The sequence below is a fragment of the Giraffa tippelskirchi genome, chromosome 7, assembly GCF_054371585.1.
Source record: "Giraffa tippelskirchi isolate mGirTip1 chromosome 7, T2T-mGirTip1v1.2.pri, whole genome shotgun sequence".
Classification (NCBI taxonomy): Eukaryota; Metazoa; Chordata; class Mammalia; order Artiodactyla; family Giraffidae; genus Giraffa; species Giraffa tippelskirchi.
The window spans coordinates 115,783,979-115,808,105 of NC_137281.1; the positions used below are offsets into that span (position 1 = coordinate 115,783,979).

A 24,127-nucleotide genomic window follows, 5' to 3' on the forward strand; every position below is an offset into this window, starting at 1 on the left:
AGTCACAGGTTAAGACATAATAAATAATTAAAAACATATTTATGCTCGTTCCAGTCAAACTTTCAAAATCTAACAATGGAGAAAAATCATAAAAATTTACAAAAGCAGCCACACAAAAAAGACTATTGCCTTCAAAGGAACCACAGTAAGGAGTCTGACTGAACTTTGAGCAGCAATGTTAGAGGATGGAAGACAGTGGATTTAAAGGGCCAAAAGAAAATAATAGCCCCTTTAGAATGCTAGACATTGTGGAAATTTTCTTCAAATGTAAGACAAAAGTCATTTGTTGAGTACTCTTTCAAATAGAGTATGTTTCTTCTCAGCATGGTAAAATAGTGACTGACAGGGAGAGTGGACCATTTTCTGATCAGTGTACTCATCTGCAGATTGGCAGGTCTAAATTCAAGGAAGTGTTTGCTTTAGTCCTTGAAATGTATCTGAAATAATTGAAAATTATCTCAATCATGATTAGGCTCTTCTAACTTGATTTTTAAAACCCAGGGCAAATTTTTAAGAATCATTGAAATTTATTTTGAAAAGTTCAAGTTCAGAAGTCATGAGACTTTTATTTTGAACACATGATTTTGTTTAATTCAAAAAGATATTTAAAAGTTTGATTTTTTCACAGCTTTTAACTAGAATTGAGAAGCTGTCTAGTTTTAGAAATCCCTTTTTAATTACACCATTAGTCAATAATTAAAATTAGTAACAATTGTTTAGTTATTAGAATTAATTGTATAATTATGACTATGCAATTTATAGTTGTTAAACAATGGGTAACTATAGGTTATATAGTTAACCTATAGCTTCATGAAAACAAAAAGAAGTACCTTGTTTATAACTTGTATTAGTTCAGCAAAAACTAGCTCAAAGAAGAGTCAGAGACAGCCTTTCCTTATTAAATGTACAGCCAATTCCTTGCCAATGCCAGTATGATTATAGTCCAGACTGATAATCAAGATGTTAATTATATAAACAAAGATGAGATGGATTTTAAAAATAACATTTTTAGTCAAACAAAACAGAGACTTGATTACTGATAACCCTGCATTAAAGGAAATACTAGTAGTTGTTCTGGAGGTAGAAGAATAGTCCCAACATTAATTTCAGAACCTCTACGAGGCAAATGTGTAGTAACTCTAGGTGAAATTTGATTGTGTTAATCATTTATTGGAATGATTGGATTTGGGATTTAAAATATATAAAGAGTTAAAAACGTTGTTGTTGGTCATTCACTAAGTCGTGTCTACTGTGCGGCTCCATGAACTGCAGCACACAGTGGATATCCTTGCTGTCCAAGAGACTCTCAAGAGTCTTCTCTAGCACCACAGTTTGAAAGCATCACTACTTTGGTGCTCAGCCTTCTTTATGGTCCAGCTCTCACAACCGTACATGACTACTGGAAAAACCACAGTTTTGCCTGTATGGACCTTTGTTGGCAAAGTGATGTCTGTGCTTTTTAGTACACCGTCAAGGTTTGTCATAGATTTTTTCCCAAGAGCAAGACTGTTCGTGTCTGCAATCTCCATCCACATTGATTTTGGAGCCCCCCAAAATAAAGTCTGTCACTGTTCCATTTTTTCCCCATCTATTTGCCATGAAGTGATGGTATCAGATGCCATGGTCTTAGTTTTTTGATTGTTGAGTTTTAAGCCAGCTTTTTCACTCTCCTCTTTCACCTTCAGCAAGAGGCTCTTTAGTTACTCTCTAGTTTCTGCCGTTAAAGTGGTATCATCTACATATCTGAGGTTGTTTGTATTTCTCCTGGCAATCTTGATTCCAGCTTGTGAGTCATCCAGTCCAACATTTAGTTATGATGTACTCTGCATATAAGTTAAGCAGGGTGACAGTATACAGCCTTGACGTATTCCTTTCCCAATTTGGAACCAGTCCGTTGTTACATGTCCAGTTCTATCTGTTGCTTCTTGTTCTGCATACAGGTTTTGCAGGAAGCAGGTAATGTGGTCTGGCATTCCAGTCTCTTTAAGAGTATCCCACAGTTTGTTGTGATCTACACAGTCAAAGGCTTCAGTGTAGTAAATGTAGCAGAAGTAGATGTTTTTTGGAATTCCCTTGTTTTTTTCTGTGACCCAGCATATTTGATTTCTGGTTCCTCTGCCTTTTCTAAATCCAACTTGTACATGTGGAAGTTCCTGGTTCACGTACTGCTGAAGCCTAGCTTGAAGGATCTTGAGTATTATCTTGCTGGCATGTGAAATGAATGCAATTGTGTAGTAATTTGAACATTCTTGGCATTTGCCTTTCTTTGGGATTGAAATGAAAAGTGACCTTTTCCAGTCCTATGGCCACTGCCGAGTTTTCCAAATTTGCTGGCATGTTGAGTGCAACACTTTAACAGCATCACCTTTAGGATTTGAAATAGCTCAGTTGGAATTCCATCAACTCCACTAGCTTTGTTTGTGGTAATGCTTCCTAAGGCCCACTTGACTTCACACTCCAGGATGTCTGGCTCTAGATGAATGATCACCCCATGGTGGTTACCTGGTCATTAAGAGCTTTTTTGTATGGTTCTTCTGTGTATTCTTGCCACCTGTTCTTAATATCTTCTGCTTCTACTAGGTCCTTGCTGGTTTTGTCCTTTATTGTGCCTGTCTTTGCGTGAAATGTTCCCTTGGTAGTTCCAATTTTCTTAAAAAAAATCTCCAGTCTTTCCCGTTCTATTGTTTTTCTCTATTTCTTTGCATTGTTCACTTAAGAAGGCATTCTTATCTCTCCTTATTCTCTGGAACTCTGCATTCACTTGGGAATATCTTTGCTTTTATCCTTTGCCTTTTGCTTCTCTTCTTATCTCAGCTGTTTGTAAGGCCTCCTCTGACAATCACTTTGCCTTCTTGCATTTCTTTTTCTTGGAGATGGTTTTGGTCACCACCTTCCGTACAGTGTTATGAACCTCCATCCATAGTTCTTCAGGCACGCTGTCTACCTGATCTAGTCCCTTGAATCTATTTGTCACCTCCACTGTATAATCATAAGGGATTTGATTTAGGTCATACTTGAATGGCCTAGTGGTTTTCCCTACTTTCCTCAGTTTGAGCCTGAATTATGCAAAATGGAGCTGATGATCTAAGCCACAGTCAGCTCCAGGTCTTGTTTTTGCTGGCTGTATAGAGCTTCTCCATCTTCAACTGCAAAGAACTCGTTGTTCAGTCACTCAGTCATGTCCGACTCTTTGCAACCCCATGCACTGCAGCAAGCCAAGCTTCCCTGTCCTTCACCATTTCCTGGAGCTTGCTCAAATTCATGTCCATTCAGTCAGTGGTGCCATCCAACCATCTCATCCTCTGTCATCCTCTTTCTGCCTTTAATCTTTCCCAGTATCAGGTCTTTTCTAATGAGTTGGGTCTTCACATCAGGTGGCCAGAGTATCAGAGCTTCAGCTTCAGCATCAGTCCTTCCAATAAGTATTCAGGATTGATTTCTTTTAGAATTGACTGGTTTGATCTCCTTGCATTCCAAGGGACTCTCAAGAGTCTTCTCCAACACCACAGTTCAAGCATCAATTCTTTGGCGCTCGGCCTTCTTTATGGTCCAACTCTCCCATCCATACATGAGTATTGGAAAAACCATACGTTTGACTAGATGGACCTTTGTTGGCAAAGTGATGTCACTGCCTTTTAATAGGCTGTGTAGCTTTTTCATAGCTTTTCTTTCAAGGAGCAAACATCTTTTAATTTCATGGCTGCAGTCACCATCTGCAGTGATTTTGGAGCCCCAGAAAATAAGTCTGTCACTGTTTCCATTGTTTCCCCATCTTTTTGCCATGAAGGGATGAGACCGGGTGCCATGATCTTGGTTTTTTGAATGTTGAGTTTTAAGCCAGCTTTTTCACTGTCCTCTTTCACCTTCACCAAGAAGCTCTTTAGTTCCTCTTCACTTTCTGACATAAAGGTGGTGTCATCTGCATATCTGAAGTCATTGATATTCTCCCAGCAATCCTAATTTCAGCCTGGCGTTTTGCATGATGTACTCTGCATATCAGTTAAATAATAAGGGTGACAGTATACAACCTTGATGTACTCCTTTCACAATTTTGAACCGGAATGTTGTTCGATGTCTGGTTCTAACTTTTGCTTCTTGACCTGCATACAAGTTTTGCAGGAGGCAGGTAAAGTGGTTTGGTATTCCCATCTTTTTAAGAATTTTCCACAGTTTGTTGTGATCCACACAAAGGCTTTAATGTAGTCAATGAAGCAGAAATAGGTATTTTTCTGGAATTCTCCTGGTTTTTCTATGATCCAGTGGATGTTGGCAGTAAACCACAGTCAGTTCCAGGTCTTGTTTTTGCTAACTGTATAGAGCTTCTGCATCTTCAGCTGCAGAGAATATAATCAATCTGGTTTCGGTACTGACCACCCGATGATATCCATGTGTAAAGTCGCCTCTTGTGTTGTTGGAAGAGGGTGTTTGCTATGACCAGTGTGTTTTCATGGCAAAGCTCTGTTAGCCTTTCCCCTGCTTCATTTTGTACTCTAAGGCCAAACTTGCCTGTTATTCCAGGTATCTCTTCACTTCCTACTTTTCCATTCCAGTCCCCTATGATGAGAAGAACATCTTTTTTGTGTGTTAGTTCTAGGAGGTCATGTAGGTCTTCATAGAATTGTTCAACTTCATCTTCTTCAGCAAAACTGTGATGTTGAATGGTTTGCCATGAAAACGAACAGAGATCAGTCAGTCATTTTTGAGATTGTACCCAAGTACTGCACTTTGGACTCATTTGTTAATTATGAGGACTGCTCCATTCCTTCTAAGGGATTCTTGCTCACAGTAGTAAAATAATGGTCATCTGGGAGAGGAACCAGAGATCAAATTGCCAACATCCGATGGATCATTGAAAAAGCAAGAGAGTTCCAGAACATCTATTTCTGCTTTATTGACTATGCCAAAGCCTTTGACTGTGTCGATCACAATAAACTGTGGAAAACTCTGAAAGAGATGGGAATACCAGACCACCTGACCTGCTTCTTGAGAAACCTGTATGCAGGTCAGGAAGCAACACTTAGAACTGGACGTGGAACAACAGACTGGTTCCAAATAGGAAAAGGAGTACGTCAAGGCTGTATATTGTCACCCTGCTTATTTAACTTATATGCAGAGTACATCATGAGAAATGCTGGGCTGTAAGAAGCACAAGCTGGAATCAGGATTGCCGGGAGAAATATCAATAACCTCAGATATGCAGATGATACCACCTTATGGCAGAAAGTGAAGAAGAACTAAAGAGCCTCTTGATGAAAGTGAAAGAGGAGAGTGAAAAAGTTGGCTTAAAGCTCAACATTCAGAAAACTAAAATCATGGCATCTGGTCTCATCACTTCATGGCAAATAGATGGGGAAACAGTGGAAACAGTGGCTGACTTTATTTTTCTGGGCTCCAAAAGCACTGCAGTTGGTGATTGTAGCCATGAAATTAAAAGATGCTTACTCCTTGGAAGGAAAGTTATGACCAACCTAGACAGCATATTGAAAAGCAGAGACATTACTTTGCCAACAAAGGACCGTCTAGTCAAGGCTATGGTTTTTCCAGTGGTCATGTATGGATGTGAGAGTTGGACGGTGAAGAAAGCTGAGCACCAAAGAATTGATGCTTTTGAACTGTGAACTGTGGTGTTGGAGACGACTCTTGAGAGTCCTTGGACTGCAAGGAGATCCAACTACTCCATCCTAAAGGAAATCAGTCCTGAATATTCATTGGAAGGACTGATGTTGAAGCTGAAATTCCAATACAGTGGTCACCAGATGCGAAGAGCTGACTCATTTGAAAAGACCTTGATGCTGGGAAAGATTGAGGGCAGAAAGAGAAGGGGATGACAGAGAATGAGATAGTTGGATGGCATCACCAACTCAATGGACATGGGTTTGGGTGGACTCCGGGAGTTAGTGACGGACAGGGAGACCTGGAGTGCTGCTTTTCATGGTGTTGCAAAGAGTCGGACACGACTGAGCGACTGAACTGAACTGAACTGAATTAAATTCACCCAGTCCTGACCATTTTAGTTCACCGATTCCTAAAATATTGATGTTCACTCTTGCCATCTCCTGTTTGACTACATCCAATTTACCTTGATTCATGAACCTAACATTCTAGGTTCCTATGCAGTATTGTTCTTTACAGCACTGGACTTTACTTTCACTACCGGATACAACCACAACTGGGCATAATTTTCACTTTGGCTCAGCCTCTTCATTCCTTCTGGAGCTGTTTCTCTGCTCTTCCCCGGTAGTATATTGAAAAGCTGCTGACCTGGGGGGGCTCATCTTTCAGTGTCATGTCTTTTTGTCTTTTCATACTGTTCATGGGGTTCTCAAGGCAACAATACTGAAGTGATTTGCCATTCCCTTCTCCAGTGGACCATATTTTGTCAGGCCTTGTCTAGCAGGGACATGCCCTTCAGCCATTCAACGTAGCTAGGTGACATGAACTATAACAAAAGTCAGGTAGGAAGTACATACATGGAGTTAAAGTGTCAATAATCTTTTATTATCTAGTAAAAAATAATGAAGAAATTTTATTAGACTTTAAACAAACATACCTCTGTAATAAAAATTGGAAGTCTAAGTCACTTCAGTTGTGTCCAACTCTGTGTGACCCCAGAGACGGCAGCCCACCAGGCTCCGCCGTCCCTGGGATTCTCCAGGCAAGAATACTGGAGTGGGTTGCCATTTCCTTCTCCAGTGCACGAAAGGGAAAAGTGAAAGTGAAGTCACTCAGTCGTGTCCGACTCTTAGCGACCCCATGGACCGTACCCTACCAGGCTCCTCCGTCCATGGGATTTTCCAGGCAAGAGTACTGGAGTGGGGTGCCATTGCCTTCTCCCAAAAATTGGAAAAGAATACATAATTAACAAATTCATGGAGGGAAAATGTTAAAAAGCAATTGATGAAGCTGGGCAGGCAATAGTTAACCTAGCACACTTGAGACTAATATCTTTAGGAAGTCCTGCTTTTGCAAGTTTGGTCCTTGGCTGGTATCTGGAAATTTGGATTTCAAGAAGGTTCCTACCACTCTTTAATAAGAGTGCCTAAATTGTTTGGAGAAACAGTACAGTTTATGCTGAACTCTGTTTCTTGTGGTGGTCAGTAATTTGGTATTTAGTTGGCAGAGGATACATGCATGACCAGCCCCTAATAAAAACTGTGGGCCCTGAGTCTCTAGTGGATTTCCTGGAGACAATTTTCATATATTGTTACAATTCATTGCTCAGGAAATTAAGTGTGTCCAGTGTTACTCCACTGGGAGAGGACTTTCGGAAACTTGCAGCTTATTTCCTCCAGACTTTGCCCACATGCTTTTCCTCCATTCTGATTCTGCTCTGTATTTCACTATGATTTATCACAGTGAAATAATAAATATAAATCATATCCATAGACTTAATATAAATTATATACAAATAATAAATATAAATCATATCAATGAGTATAACTATATGCTGAGTCCTGTGAATCCTCCAAGTGAGGGATCAAACCCAGGGGTGTGGTGTGGTCTTGGGGACTCCGAACACAGAGACGAGAAGAGGGAACACAAAACAGGTAGGACAAATAGAAAGAAAATACTAAGATTGTAAATTTAAACCTGGCTATATTTGTAGTTTTAATAAACATATTTGAACCATTTATGAACAAAGACCATGTGTTATGTCAGAACAGATCAACAGATTTTCAGCACATTTAATTCATAGGTGTGTTCTCTGACCACAGTGGAGTTAAACTAGATACACAGTAACCAAAAAAAAAAAAAGAAAGAAACTAGACAATCTTCGTATGTTTAGATATTTTGAAATATGCTTTTAAATAACCCCAGACCAAAGAAATAATCAAAATTGAAATTAGAAAAGTATTTTTAACTAAATGAACATGAAAGTGCCACAGATTAACAGTTGTTAAGATTGGACTGACATCTAGGAAATACTGTAGAAGCAGCTCCAAGTTCCTGCCCTTTCAGTCGAACTAGCAGAAACTGTCAGAAGCAACTTTGTAAGAACTCTGAACAGCAAAGTTTTATAGCAACCAAGTGAATGCTGAAACAAGAAAAAGGCAACTTAGCAATGGTAGCAAAAGCTTATAGTGTTTTTACTTGTCCTTGCTCCATCCCCTCCGTGCCCTGAGGCAGTCTTGAAGGCAGCAACCCATACTGTGAGTACTGGTTCTGGAAGAAGAGGAGCAGATTTTCAAATGATTGTGTCTGTATATTCTAACCTACCTCGGAGCTACCTCAAGGACCGACAGAAGGTGCTCATCTATGTTTCTCCTAATTCAGAAATCAGACCAGAAAAGTAAATTGTATCTCTGGTTAAGATTTAAGTTCCATGGCATATAAAGGATTTCTATAATTCAGCACCAGAAGAGAACCCAATTTAAAAATGGGCCAAGTACTTTGAGATTTCTCTAGAGAAGATACAGTGGGCAGTAGCACATGAAAAAGTACTCAACATTAGTTATTGTGTCTATGTGCTCAGTCATGTTAGACTCTTTGTGACTCTATGGACTGTAGCCCACCAGGCTCCTCTGTCCTTGGAATTCTCCAGGCAAGAATACTGGAGTAGGTTGCCATTTCCTTATCCGGGTATCTTACCGACGCAGGGATCAAACCCACATCTCTTGTGTCGCCTGCATTGGCAGGCGGGTTCTTTACCATTAGCGCCACCTGGGAAGCGCAACATTAGTTATTAGGCAAATGCACATCAGAACCACAAAGAGATACCATCTTACACCTGTTGAATAACTATAGTAAGACTAATGGAAAGTAAGTGTTGGTGATGATGTGGCCAAATTGGAACCTTCAGATACTGTTGGTAAGAATGTAAAATGGTGCACTGTGGAAAACAGTTTGGCGATTTCTCAAAGAGTTAAACATAGGATTACCATATGATTCAGCAGTTCCACACTTAGGTATATACTCAAGAGAACTGAAAAACAGGGACTCAGATACTTCAGTATCTAAGTGCAGCATTCAGTGCAGCATTATTCACAGTAGCCAAAAGGTAGAAGCCAGCTAAGTGTCTATCAAATGATGAGTAGATAAATGAATTGTGGTATATACATACAATAGAATATTGCTCAGTTATAACAGGGAATGAAGCTCTGATAAATGCTGCAGTATGGTTGAACCTTGAAAAGCATTATCGTAAGTAAAGTAGGTGCAGAGTACATCATGCGAAATGCAAGGCTGGATGAAGCCCAGGCTGGAATCAAGATTGCTGGGAGAAATGTCAGTAACCTCAGATATGCAGATGACACCACCCTAATGGCAGAAAGTGAAGAAGAACTAAAGAGCCTCTTGATGAAAGTGAAAGAGGAAAGTGAAAAAGTTGGCTTAAAGCTCAACATTCAGAAAACTAAAATCATGGCATCTGGTCCCATCATTTCATGGCAAATAGATGGGGAAACAGTGGGAACAGTGGCTGACTTTATTTTTTGGGGCTCCAAAAATCACTGCAGACCGTGATTGCAGCCATGAAATTAAAAGTGGCTTACTCCTTGGAAAGTTATGACCAACCTAGACTGCATATTGAAAAGCAGAGACATTACTTTGCCAACGAAGGTCCGTCTAGTCAAGGCTATGGTTTTTCCAGTGGTCATATATGGATGTGAGAGTTGGACTGTAAAGAAAGCTGAGTGCCGAAGAATTGATGCTTTTCAACTGTGGTGTTGGAGAAGACTCTTGAGAGTCCCTTGGACTGCAAGGAGATCCAACCAGTCCATCCTAAAGGAGGTCAGTCGTGGGTGTTCATTGGAAGAACTGATGTTGAAGCTGAAACTCCAATATTTGGCCACCTGATGCAAAGAGCTGACTCATTTGAAAAGACCCTGATGCTGGGAAAGGTTGAGGGCAGGAGGAGAAGGGGACGACAGAGGATGAGATGGTTGGGTGGCATCACCGACTCAATGGACATGGGTTTGGGTGGACTCCGGGAGTTGGTACTGGATAGGGAGGCCTGGCGTGCTGTGGTTCATGGGGTCGCAAAGAGTCGGACACGACTGAGTGACTGAACTGAAACAGTGTATTAAAAAGCAGTGACATCACTTTTCTGACAAAGGTCCGTCTAGTCAAAGCTGTGGTTTTTCCAGTATTCATCTATGGATGTGAGAGTTGGACCATAAAGGTCCAATAAAGAAAGCTGAGCACTGAAGAATTGATGCTTTTGAACTGTGGTGTTGTACACTCTTGAGAGTCCCTTGGACTGCAAGGAGATCCAACCAGTCCATCCTAAAGGAAATCAGTCCTGAATATTCATTGGAAGGACTGATGCTGAAGCCTAAGCTCCAATACTGTGGCCACCTGCTGCAAAGAACTGCCCCATTGAAAAGACCCTGATGCTGGGAAAGATTGAAGTCAGGAGGAGAAGGGGATGACAGAGGATGAGACTGTTGGATGGCATCGTTGACTCGATGGTCATGAGTTTGAGCAAGCTCCAGGAGTTGGTGATGGACAGGGAAGCCTGGTGTGCTGCAGTCCATTGGGTCGCAAAGAGTCTTGACATAACTGAGCGACTGAACTGAAGTGAAGTAAGCCAGAAACCAAAGGACAAAGACTATATAATTCCACTTCATGAAATATCTAGGGACAGATTTACAGAAACAAAAAGTAAACTAGAGGGGAAGGGATGAATGGGGAGTTATTGCTTAAATAGGTAAAGCACTTCTTTTTGGGAGAAAATTTTTGGAAATACTGTTGATAGTTGCTGAGCATTATGAATGTAATAACACCACTGAATTGTACACTTAAATTGATTAAAATGGCAAATATTTTAAATGTATATTTTACCACAATAAAAAATTCTAGGATTTAAAAAAAAAACAAATTTATCCCCATAAGTAGCTAAAGCTATTTCCTTGAGGCTAGCATATAATCTAAAATAACTATTAGGAAAGAACACTCCATCTGGAATTATTTGAAAACAAAGAGAAAATTCCCATCTGGAGTGATTTAAAATAATGTAGTAGATACAGATAAGAACAGAAATGAACATTTTAGAATGTAAACATAAATTAGAATCAACAAAGCCAAAAGTTGTGCCTTTAAAAAGGCCAATAAAATTGGCAGTCTCTGGCAGGAATAATAAAGTGTAAAAGAGAATGCACAAGCAGCCAGTTCTAGGAATGGATAATGGGATAATGGATAACTTTAGATCATACAAATGGGAGATCACTGTAGATCATAGGATATTGTGAACAATTTTATGTGAATTTGAAAATTTAAGTAACTAAGTATAAGTAGCACATTTACTAAGCTGACTAGCTTAGTAAAATTTGAAATTGGCTCTGTAATGCCAGTTTTGTCAAAAAGTAAGTGCATATGTGCGTGGATCTGTTTTTGGATTTTTCTATCCCATCCTTCCTCAACTGGAGTTCCATAAGAGGATTAAGTCTCACAGAAAGTTGAGTGATTGTATTTTTAATTTTCTCAAAGACAGTATATAGTTGATATTATTTCAGATCCAGAGAAACTAAGTGAATCCATTGTATATAATAGATGCCTAAGGGCATTGGAGCTACTTAACACTTCTGGTTGAGAAGAACTGGTCTGTTCTACTCTGTTGATCCATTTGTTCATTCCTGTGCTAAAACTGCCTCAAATATTATGACTTTATAAAAAGTATTCATCCTGAAGAAGTCCCCCAAAAGATTATCTTAACCATTCCTACTTTGCATTTCCATATATGTTTTAGAATCACTGCAGAGCATTCAGAAGTAGACATTTAAGAAAATGATACTGAATCACTTAGATTCCCATATGGAAGAAAGTGAACTTGATTTCTACCTCACAACACTTGTTAAAACTCAGTTCCTGGAGGATTATAGTCTAAAAATTAATGGTGAAATAGCAAAGCTTTGAGCAACTAATACAAAAAAAATATCTTTATGTTTGTGGGTTGGGCAACATTTCTTAAAACATGACACAAAAGTCATTGACAATGAAGAAAAGATTAGTGGATTAGAATACTTCTCTCCATCTGAAGAAACCACTCTGAGAGTAACTACAGACCTGGAAGGAAATATTTACAATGCATATAGCCAACAAGAAACTTTTATCCACAATATATAAAGAACTTTTATGCAACAATAAGAAGTAGACAAACCAATATAAAAATGAAAAAAATTTAAATACTGAGCAAGAACATCCAAGAAGTTATATAAATGAGTCAGACTTATAAAAAGGTCTCAGTTCCATTAGTAATAGAGAAACAAAACCCCAATGATAATCACATCACCACAAGAACAGTTAAAATCTATGACAAGACTAAAGCATTACCAAGGATTTGGAATGGTGGGACAGTGCTTAGGCAGTGTTTATGAGAATATAAATCTGACAAAGCTTTGAAAAAACGGCAGTATATACTAAATTTGAACAGTGTTACCCTATTACTCAAATTTCACTTCTAGGTATATATCCAAAGAATATGTGTTCCCTTGTCTTTCAAATAGTCATTTATTTGAATGTTGGTTGTTTGCAATTTCTATTTTATTAATTTTTATTGGAATATATTTGCTTTACAATGTTGTGTTGGTTTCTGCTGTACAGCAAAGTGATCAGCTGCAGTATACACATATTCTTTCTTTTTTGGATTTCCTTCCCATTTAAGTCACCAGAGAACACTGAATAGTTTTCTGTGCTATGCAGTTAGTTCTCTAAGTTACTATTTTATACATAGTAGTGTATATATGGGGGCTTCCCATAAATAGAGTGGGTAAACAATCTGCCTGCAATGCAGGAGATGTGGGTTTGATCCCTGGGTTGAGAAGGTCCCCTGGAGAAGAAAATGGCAACCCATTCCAATATTGTTGCCTGGAGAATTCCATGGACAAAGGAGCCTGGTGAGCTAGAGTTCATGGGGTTACAAAAGAGTTGAACAAAACTTAGTGACTAAACAACAACCACAGCAACCATGTATATATGTCAATCCCAGTTCATCTCATCCCTCCTTCCTCCTTTGGTATGTGTATGCTTGTTGCTGCATCTTTGTCTCTATTTCTGCTTTGCGAATAAGTTCATCTGTATCATTTTTCCAGATTCCACATATGGACAATATTGTATGATATTTGTTTTTCTCTTTCTGACTTCACTCTGTATGACAGTCTCTAGGTTTGTCCATATCTCTGCAAATGGCACAATTTCATTCCTTTTTATGGCTGAGTAATATTCCATTGTATAAACCACATCTTTATCTATTTTTCTGTTGATGGACATTTATGTTGCCTTCCATGTCTTGGCACTTGTGAATAGTGTTGCAGTGAACATTGGGGTGCATATATATTTTTGAAGTACGGTTTTCTTTAGATATATGCCCAGAGTGTGACTGCTGGGTCATATGATAGTTCTGTTTTAAGTTTTTTAAAGAACCTGTTCTCTATAGTGACTATATCAGTTTACATCCTTATCATCAGTGTAAAAGGGCTCCCTTTTCTTCACACCTTCTCCAGCATTTGTTTGTAGATTTTTTGATGATGGCCATTCTGGTGTGAGGTGATACCTCATTGTAGTTTTGACTTCCTTTTTCTCTAGTAATTAGTGATGTTGAGCATCTTTTCATGTGCTTGTTGGCCATCTGTATGTCTTCTTTGGAGAAACATCTGTTTAGGTCTTTGACCTATTTTTTGATTGGGTTGCTTTTTTGATATTCAGCTGCATGAGCTGTTTGTATATTTTGGAGATTAATTCCTTGTCAGTTGCTTCATTTGCAAATATTTTCTCCCATTCTGAGGGTTGTCTTTTTGTCTTATTTATGGCTTCCTTTGCTGTGGAAAAGCTTTTAAGTTTTAATTGCAGTGCTCAGTTGTGTCCAACTCATGTGACCCCATTGACTTTAGCCTGCCAGGCTCCTCTGTCCATGGAATTTTCCAGGCAAGAATATTGGAGTGAGTTACTGTTTCCTACTCCAGGGGATCTTCCTGACCCAAGAAGAATGATGCAGCCTCCTGCATCATTAGGCAGGTTCTTTACCACTAGCACCAGCTGGGAAGCCCTTTAATTAGGTCCCATTTATTTTTGTTTTTATTTTCATTAGGAAGTGGGTCAAAAAAAATCTTGCTGTGATTTATGTCAAAGAGTGTTCTGCCTATGTTTTCCTCTAAGAGTTTTATAGTGTCTGGCCTTACATTTAGAGCTTTGATCCATTTTGAATTTATTTTTGTTTATGATATTAGGGAGTGTTCTAATTTCATTCTTTTACATGTAGCTGTTTTGTTTGCCCAACACCACTTACCGAAGAGACTGCCTTTTCTCCATTGTACATCCTTGCCTCCCTTGTCGTCGATTAGTTGCCCATAGATGTGTGGGTTTATCTCTGGGCTTTCTATCCTGTACCATTGATTTGTACGTCTGTTTTTGTGCCAGTGTCATGCTGTCTTGATTACTGTAGCTTTGTAGTATAGTCTGAAGTCAAGGACCCTGATTTGGAAGTCAGGGAGCCTGATTCCTCCAGCTCTGTTTTTCTTTCTAAGGATTACTTTGGCTCTTTGGGGTCTTTTTGTTTCCATACAAATTGTAAAATTTTTGTTCTAAATCTGTGAAAAATGCCATTGGTAATTTGATAGGAATTGCATTGAATCTTAGATGCTTTGGGTAGTATAGTCATTTTCACAATATTGATTCTTCCATTCCAAGAACATGGTATATTTCTCTATCTGTTTGTGTCATCTTTGGTTTCTTTTATCAGTATTTATAGTTTTCTGAATACAGGACTTTTGCCTCCTTGGTTGTTTGCAATTTAATGCACATTTTTTTTTTGTAGAGACCGTATTATAAATTGATGGGTTTGTGTGTATATTGGTGCATAATCATTAGTGTCCAACTCTAACAAAAATTTTTGTAAATGTATCTCAATCCTTTAGTGTGGAACAGAATATATAAGGCTAACCTGGAAACTTATCCCTCGTTTATAACACTATTTTTATGAAAGAAGATAATCTTGTGTCATATACATTTGCATCTACAGTAATAAGGGCAAGAAGGATCCACACCATAATACCAGGAGTATCTCTCTTCCCTTACCCTTTATGACTGTTTCTTTGTAGGTACCGAGTACCTGTAAGTTGAGTTTATAGGTAGGTGGGTGCCTCTTTGTTCCAGTAAGAATTAACCTGTACATCTTGATGACATCTCACAGTCCTTCCAACTCAGAATTCTCATATTCTGTCATATTCAGAATTATGAGTGGCATATTAAAAATTTTTATATGGCAAATTGTTTTTATTACATTTAGGGGTGATAGATTCGAAAGTAATTCAGAGAGTATCTGAAGTCAGTCCCCATTTTTTAACAGATAAATAAGCAAGCTCAGAGAAGTGAAGTAAACTTGCTCATGTTACTCCCTCTTCATCATCATCAAAAAATAGTTGCCATATGTAGAGTGTTTATTGTTATACACATTAACTCATTTAATTGCCAAAGCTACCCCTTTTATAGATGGTAAAACCAAGGTACAAAATGTAAGAAGTAACATGTATAGGTTTAAACCTCTCTGCTGTAATTATCTTTTAGCCTAATAGTACTGGTAACTGCACAGAAATTTTAACCTATATTAATATAGCACCTTTTCTGAGCCAGGCACTAGCAAAAAGATTTTTAGTAATGATTATTGACAATAAAAAGGTTGTTTTGTCTAGAAAAATTAATTATAATGTCTCATTTCACATGCATTCTGATTTTCTTGGGATGACTGAAGAAAGGGGTATTTTTTCCAAAATATCTAAAAAATAATGTAAATATCTTTTACACATTTAGAAAAAATTGTTTTAAATTGTGGGTATTATTTTTAAAATAGTTGAGATGTGTCCTCAAATTTAAATTTCTGTCTCTTTTAAACAGTGCTGAGCTCAGAGAATTGGAGAAGAAATTAAAAGCAGCTTACATGAATAAAGAAAGAGCAGCTCAAATTGCTGAAAAGGATGCCATTAAATATGAGCAAATGGTAATCATGTTTCTGGCATAATGTTTTCCATATTTTTAGCTTCATTTATAAAAGCAAAAATAGACCAATTTTTGAAAATTGTTGCATTCTATAAAGAATTTACAGTTTGATTTCTCAAATAATGTTATAGTTTTTAGATTGTTACGGTGTAGCAAATTATGGCTATTGAGCATTGTAATTTAATATTAGAACCTTTCAGAGACACAGAGAATTAGGTTGCTGGTTACAATGAACATCTATATTTGGTAACTCCCAGCATTCTTAATGGTGTCTAACTGATTATTCTTTGACAAACCAATACAGGTTGTTAGTATGATCAGTGTATTTTAGAATGCTGTTAAATTTTTTATTGTTTAAATGTTTAAAAAATCAACTATAACTTTAGGTGGGAAACTTTTCTGTTTTGTAAACAGAAATCTTTTCATGATTTCCTCTAATTTTATCCTCTTTTCTTACACCTGACCTACTGCCCATTATTATTGGTAATAGTTATTCTTGGGCAAAGGAGTTTCAGACCCATTCAGCAATAGTGTTACACAGTTTAATTTAAAATAGGGTTTATTAACCCTTACAAGCTGGATGTACATCATCACTTGAATTCATGTTGTCACTCAGAAAGGCTAGACATAGATGAAAAGGTCTGGTGGCAATATTACATAGTCTTTTAAGTTCCCTCACTCTCATTTCTCTATTATTTTGTAGAGCATTTTAATAGCAGAGTTCCCTCTCTCCTAGATCCCTTTCAGAGATGTTTTACAGCTATTAAAGATAAGGGCTTCCCTGCTGGTTCAGCAGGTAAAGAATGTGCCTGCTAATGCAGTTGGCACAGGCTGGTGAAAGATCCCCTGGAGTAGGAAATGGCAACCCACTCCAGTATTCTTGCCTGGAAAATCTCATGGACAGAGGAGCCTGGTGGGCTACAGTCCATGGGGTCACAAAGAAATCAGACATATCTGAGCACAAACACACACAGAGAAAGACGTAAAGGCAAATATTCTGGCTTTTAAAATTGGCCAGAATATATTCTAGGTTAAAAGGAAAAAAAGCAAGTTATGAAAAAACATGTTGGAAAATAATACACTTTATTGACCATTTTATAGATCATTTTTATTTTTGAAAACCTATGCAAATAGGTATGTGTATACAACATCTGTGTATATCTGTACACACACATACATATGTGTTCTGTATATCAACACACACATACAATTAGAGGGGTGATATCAAAACACTTAACCAGTGCAGTGTTATATAGGCGTCAGATAAGAACAGTTGCTGGCTGTTGTGACACATGTGTGTGTGTATATTAGTACAGAAAAAATCTAGAGGGTTGTAATGGGATGCTGTTAACAATAATAGCCTTTGGTGTGGCAGATGGTAAGAGAGGGTAAGGAAATGTCACTCCAAAAGCCATATTCTACCCTTTCAAAAATAAAGTAGAACATGATGTACAGTTTGAACCGTAGATTGCAATTTTAATTATTTTGATAATTGAAGTTATGCAAGGTAATTGTAGATATTTACTCTGGCTATTGAAAGACTTGTTATCATTTTCTAAATAAAGTTGAACAACAAAAATTAAATCAAATACTCTTAGACTTGACTAGGTGTCAGGATATTTAGGTGCTAGTTTTGGCTGTATCTCTCTTAGCCTTAGTTTTCTTATCTGTGAAATAAGAATATTGTGTTTCTATAAGTGTGTGTTAATTTGTACAAACATGTTTTTGTCATGTCATATTTTTTCTGTAGAGCCTAGTACAATATGTGCTAAGAAAGCAGAGGAAAGAGAGAATTTGAGTTAAGTAACATTTACAATGTGTATGTTAAAGGCATCAATTAGATCAGGAATGGCATTTAGTTCAGTTCAGTTGCTCAGTCGTGTCCGACTCTGCGACACCATGAACTGCAGCACGCCAGGCCTCCCTATCCATCACCAACTCCTGGAGCTCACTCAAACTCATGTCCACTGAGTCGGTGATACCATCCAACCATCTCATCCTCTGTCGTCCCCTTCTCCTCCTGCCTTCCATCTTTCCCAGCGTCAGGGTCTTTTCAAATGAGTCAGCTCTTCGCATCACGTGGCCAAAGTATTGGAGTTTCAGCTTCAGCATCAGTCCTTCCAATGAATATTCAGGACTGATTTCCCTTAGGATGGACTAGTTGGATCTCCTTGCAGTCCAAGAGACTCTCAACAATCTTCTCCAGCACCACATTTCAAAAGCATCAATTCTTCTGTGCTCGGCTTTCTTTGTAGTCCAACTTTCACATCTATACATGACTACTGGAAAAACCATAGCCTTGACTAGATGGACCTTTGTTGACAAAGTAATGTCTCTGCTTTTCAATATGCTGTCTAGGTTGGTCATAACTTTCCTTCCAAGGAGTAAGTGTCTTTTAATTAGGATTAGCATTAGCCTTTATATTTTATTTCTTTAAACTTTTTATTTTGTATGGGGTATAGCCATTTAACAAATGATGTGATAGTTTCAAGTGAAAAGCGAAGGTCCTCAGCCATGCATACACATGTATCCATTCTCTCCCAGACACTCCTCCCATCCAGGCTGCCGCATAACATTGAGCAGAGTTCCTTGTGCTATACAGTAGGTCCTTGTTGGTTATCCATTTTAAATATGGCAGTGTGAACATGTCCACCCCAAACTCCCTAGTTAGGGAGTTTCCTATCCTTTCCCCTGCTGCAACCATAAGCTCATTCTCTAGGTCTGTGAGTCTTTTTCCGTTTAGTAAGTTCATTTGTAACATTTCTTTTTAGATTCCACATAGAAGGAATGTCATATGATATTTTTCCTTCTCTGTTCAACTTACTTCACTCAGTATGACACTGTCTAGGTCCACCCATGTTGCTGCAAATAGCATTATTTCATTCTTTTTAATGGCTGAGTAATATTCCATTGTATATATGTCCCACATCTTTATCCGTTCCTCTGTCGGTGGACATTTAGGTTGCTTCCATGTCTTGGCTGTTGTAAGTAATGCTTCAATGAACATTGGGGTGCATGTATCCTTTTGGATCATGTTTTTGTCCTGAAATGTGCCCAGGAGTGGGATTGCAAGGTCATATGGTACCTCTTTTTTAGTTTTTTAAGGAACCTCCATACTGTTCTCCCTAGTGGCAGCACCAATTTACATACCCACCAATAGTGAGAAAAGTTCCCTTCTCTCTGCGCCCTCTCCAGCATTTATTGTTTGTGGATCTTCTGATGATAGCCACTCTTCACCTTCATATTTTTATCTATTTCTTATTTTGTGTTTGATGCTAACCATTCTAGCATTTGGGATGTGATCATAATGGTAAAAGATAACTTTTTAAACTGCCCCAGTGTATTTACGTTAAAACATTTTGTTAAATGATTTCAAAATGCTCAAAAAAATCAGGAAAATCCGTTCAAGATGCAGGATTGTGTCTCATTCAGAAGGAATGGGCTTGAAGAGTTAATTGAAACCTCAGAAAACAGACACAGTGAGGTATGTGACCCTTTTTTTAAGTTAAAGTTATTTCAAAGGGCCTTTAATAAATGAGAAAGGGGAGATTTCAAAGGCCACTAGCAGCAAAGAGAATTTAGGCTGAGAGAACTTGAGTTGCTCAGAGCTATTTAATAGCAGACAAGTATAAAAAAGACAGCACCATCCTTACTCTAAATAGCAGCCAGTACCCAGTGGAGCTAAAATTTGTGAAAATTACCTACATCAACTTTTAAATAGATGAGGAAGATGACTTTGGAAATTAACATAATTATTAATGAAGCACTTCTAATTTTACTTATTGTTTTTCAAGTGTGGAGTTATTCTCCTTATTGCCCTGAGAGAGCTACTTGAAGAAATAGGAAAGCCTCATTAGGGTTTTAGGCTACAGTCCATGGGGTCGCTAAGAGTCGGACACGACTGAGCGACTTCACTTTCACTTTTCCCTTTCATGCACTGGAGAAGGAAATGGCAACCCACTCCAGTATTCTTGCCTGGAGAATCCCAGGGACGGCGGAGCCTGGTGGGCTGCCGTCTATGGGGTCACACAGAGTCAGACACGACTGAAGCGACTTAGCAGCAGCAGCAGCAGCATCATTCAAACTCCTCAGGTGACAGTGACTTACCTTTGCTTTTTATCTACACAGATGAAATATTTTATGAAATAGGCCTTATAGTATTCAGTTCCACGTGCTAAAAGTATTCTGTAATATTTTGCTCAGATTTGATAATGGAAAGATGAATTTTGCTTTAACAACAGAAACGTGATGCTGAAATAGCCAGAACTATGATGGAAGAGCATGAGAGGTTAATAAAGGAAGAGAATGCTGCAGAGGACAAACGAAACAAAGTAAAAGCACAGTACAATCATGATTTAGAGAAACAACTTGAAGAACAAGAGAAGAAAAAGCAGGAAGCCTATGAGCAATTGCTGAAAGAGAAACTTATGATTGATGAAATTGTTAGGAAAATCTATGAAGAAGATCAATTGTAAGTTTACCCCAACTTTCTTACCTGCTTAAACGTTCTTAAATATTTGTTAGATTTATCTCAGGCTTGTCATAAAGAATAAACCATCTAAGAAGTGCCTGATATATAGTAAGCCCTAAGTAAATGTTATGACCTGAACTGAGACCAAGTCTTATTTATCTGTTAGTTTAACAATTAATTGATAATTAATAAGAGATACTCATTAAGTAACAGTGACTAAGCCTTTTTTCCCTTAAGTAAACGCATATCAGGAGAACTTGTTCTCTGTTGAGTTTCCTTGGTAGACAGCTCAAGGAAATGACACATGGTTTTTTATTTTTTATTAGTATCTCTGTTACTATAGAACTGCACTCACTATTACTTTTTAGGGAAAGACAGCAAAGGTTAGAGAAAATGAATACAACTCGAAGGTATATAGAAGAGTTTCAGAAAGAGCAGGCTCTCTGGAGAAAAAAGAAACGTGAGGAGATGGAAGAAGAAAATAGAAAAATAATAGAGTTTGCCAAGTTGCAGCAACAAAGAGAAGAAGATCGAATGGCAAAAGTTCAAGAAAGTGAAGAAAAAAGACTACAGCTTCAAAATATGGTACTAAAATAATTGTTTTAACACTGGAGAAATTCTTAAATATTTGTCATAGAATTTGATTCCTATACATGTTTTTATGTGTGTTTTTTTTTAATAGCTAACTCAGAGGTTGGAAGAAACGCTGCGGCAACGTGAAGATTTAGAACAAGTGCGACAGGAATTATACCAGGAAGAACAAGCTGAAATACATAAGAAGAAACTAGAAGTAAGTTTTGGAAATTGAAGGAATAATTAACATAGTGAAAGTGAAAGCTCTAGTTGCTCAGTCATGTCGACTCTTTGTGACCCCATTGACTGCAGCCTGGCAAGTTCCTCTGTCCATGGAATTTTCCAGGCAAGAATACTAGAGTGGGTCGCCATTTCCTTCTCCAGGTTAACATAGAGAAGAGTATTATTTTGAGATGAAACAGTAGAAAGATAATAGATTTAAACCCAACCATATTGATAGTTACATTACATGCAAATGGTATAAGTGCTACATTTAAAAAAGATTTTCGGGCTGGATAAAAAAGCTAGACCCAGACAACATTAAAAAACTGCATCAAAAAGCATGATGCAACTATGTTATCTACAAGAAACATAATTTAAATATGAAGACGCATATGGTTTAAAAGCAAAAGGATGGAGAAAGATAAACAGACAAACACCAGTCAAGAGCATGTTAGGGTAGAAATCATTATGATAATAGGCTGAATTCATCTAGAGGATGTAATACCCTAGAAGTGTGTGAACCTAAATAAAACTTCAACTACAATACATGTAGCAAAACTGAAAAAATGGTGAGGAGAAAGATAAATCCATAATTATATTTGAATGTTTCAATACTCCTTCTCATTAATATATAAAATAACTAGTCCTAAAACCATGGGATATAGCATTGAACAATTTGACCCCAAGTTACAATGATTTGTCAATTTTCTAATTGGGTGTTTTTTGTTAATTTATTATAGGATTTTGAGAGTTCTTTATGTATTGTAGTTCTTTGTCAGGTGTGTGGTTTACAAATATTTTCTCCTAGTCTATAGGTTGTCTTTTCATCCTCTTAATGGGATCTTTTCCAAAGCAAATGTTTTCAATTTCTGTGAAGTCTAACTTAGCAATTTCTGTTTTTATGGACCATAACTTTAGCATCAGTTCTAAGACGTCTTTGCCTAGAACCCGAAGAATTTCTTTTTTTTTCTTAAAAGATTTCGTCTTCAGTTGATTTTTGTTTATAGGTTATGAGACTTAGGTCAGTTTCTGTTTTTGCTTCTCTATGTCCAGTTGGTCTAGTTGCAACTATTTGTTGAAAGGTTTTTTTCTCTTAAAACCAGTTGCTTTTGCTACTTTGTTTAAAACACAGCTGAGCGCATTTGTGCTTATATTCCTGGGATCTCTGTTTGTCTGCTGATTTATGTGTCTATCCCTTCAGGAGCAGAGCACCACACAGTTTTGATTACTGTAGCTATATAAAGTCTTTAAGATTGTTTTAGTTATTCTAATTCCTCTGCCTTTCCATATAAAGTTTAAAGTAATCTTAACTCTACAAATAGTTTTTGGGGAATTTGATAGGAATTAAATCTGAATATCAATTTGGGGAATATTGACATGGTCACTCTATTGAGTCTTCCAGTCCATGAACATGGTATGACTCTTCATTTACAATTTCCCCTTGAACAACACAGGTTTGAGTTGTGTGAGTCCACCTATATTTGCATATTTTTCAATAGTAACATCTACTGTTTAGACGTCCATGGTTGGTTGATTCCACAGATATAGATATAGATATCCACAAATATAGAACTGTGGATACAGAGAGCTGACTGAATTTATGTGGTTTAACCCCTGATTGTTCAAGTCAACTCTGTTTAAATCATCTTTGAATTTTTTCATCAGTGTTTTATATTCTTGAGCATACAAATCCTGTACCTGTTTTGTTAGATTTACATCGAAGTATTTCAGTTTTTTGAGTGATTGTAAATGGAATTTTAAGTTTTAATTTCATTGTCTACATACTCATTGCTAGTGAATTGACTTTTTAAAAAAAATATTTATCTTGTATCTCATGACCTTGCTAAATTCACTTAGTAGCTATAGGAGTTTATAGGAGTTGGTTTCTTCGTTTTTCCATACATAGTCATGTCTTCTGCAAATAGGGACAGTTTCATTTCTTGGTTTCTTATCTGTACACTTAAAAAAATATATTTATTTATTTATTTAGCTTTAGTTGTGGTACATGGGATCTTTACTTGTGGCATGTGGGATCTAGTTCTGTGACCAGGGATCAAACCCCAGGCCTCCTGCAGTGGGCATGCAGAGTCTTAGCCACTGGACCACCAGGGAAGTCCCATTTATACACTTTTTATTTACTTTTTTGCTTTATTGTACTGGCTAAAACTTTTAGCACTGGTTGGCACTATATTGAATGAGTGATGAGAGTAAATGTCATCTTTCTTTGTTATCTCTCAGGGGAGAAGCATTATGTTAACTGTAGTTTTTTGTAGATGTTCTTTTTATAGTTGAGGACATTCTCTTCTATTTGTTTTTCTGAATATTTTTATCATAAAGAGGTGTTGAATTTTGTCAAATGCTGTTTCTTTAGCTTGGTTGATTGCATGGATTAACTTCGGGAGTTACTGAACCACTTTGCATCACTAGAATAAATCCCACTTGGTCATGGTGTGTATGTCTTTAAATATGTGACTGGATTTTAATTTTCTAATAATGTGTTTCAGGATTTTTGCATCCATATTCATAAAGAATATTGGTTTTTAGTTTTCATTTTGTATACTGGTGTCAGGGTAAACTGACTTCATAAAATGAACGGAGAAGTGTTTCCTTCTATTTTCTAGAAGAGTTTGTTTAGAATTGATGTTAGTTAATCCTTTAAACCTTTGGTAGAGTTTTCCAGTGAAACTATCTAGGCTAGGAATTTTATTTTTTTAGTGTTTAAAAATATTTATTCAATATTACATTGTGTGTTTAAGTTAATTTTTATTTTATATTGGAGTATAGTTGATTTACAATATTGTGTTACTTTCAGGTATACAGCAAAGTGATTCAGTTATACATATACATACATCCATTCTTTTCCTGATTCTTTTACTACTTAGATTATTACAGAATAATGAGTATATAGTTCCCTGTGCTATATAGTAAGTCCTT

General features: G+C 37.3%; 1 protein-coding gene across 4 annotated transcripts in view; it reads left to right on the top strand.

The window, feature by feature from the left end:
- MNS1 (meiosis specific nuclear structural 1) overlaps positions 1-24,127 on the top strand; it is a 67,388-nt gene that overhangs the window by 24,275 nt on the left and 18,986 nt on the right. For all 4 annotated transcript variants that reach the window (XR_014059475.1, XR_014059474.1, XM_081510198.1 and 1 more), the window contains exons 4-7: positions 15,826-15,928; positions 20,169-20,398; positions 20,767-20,983; positions 21,081-21,188. Coding sequence is in view for 2 of the 4 variants with exons in the window: in XM_081510198.1 (XP_081366324.1) it covers positions 15,826-15,928; positions 20,169-20,398; positions 20,767-20,983; positions 21,081-21,188 (658 nt within the window). In the remaining 2 variants the exon portion in view is untranslated. The remainder of the gene's footprint in view (positions 1-15,825; positions 15,929-20,168; positions 20,399-20,766; positions 20,984-21,080; positions 21,189-24,127) is intronic.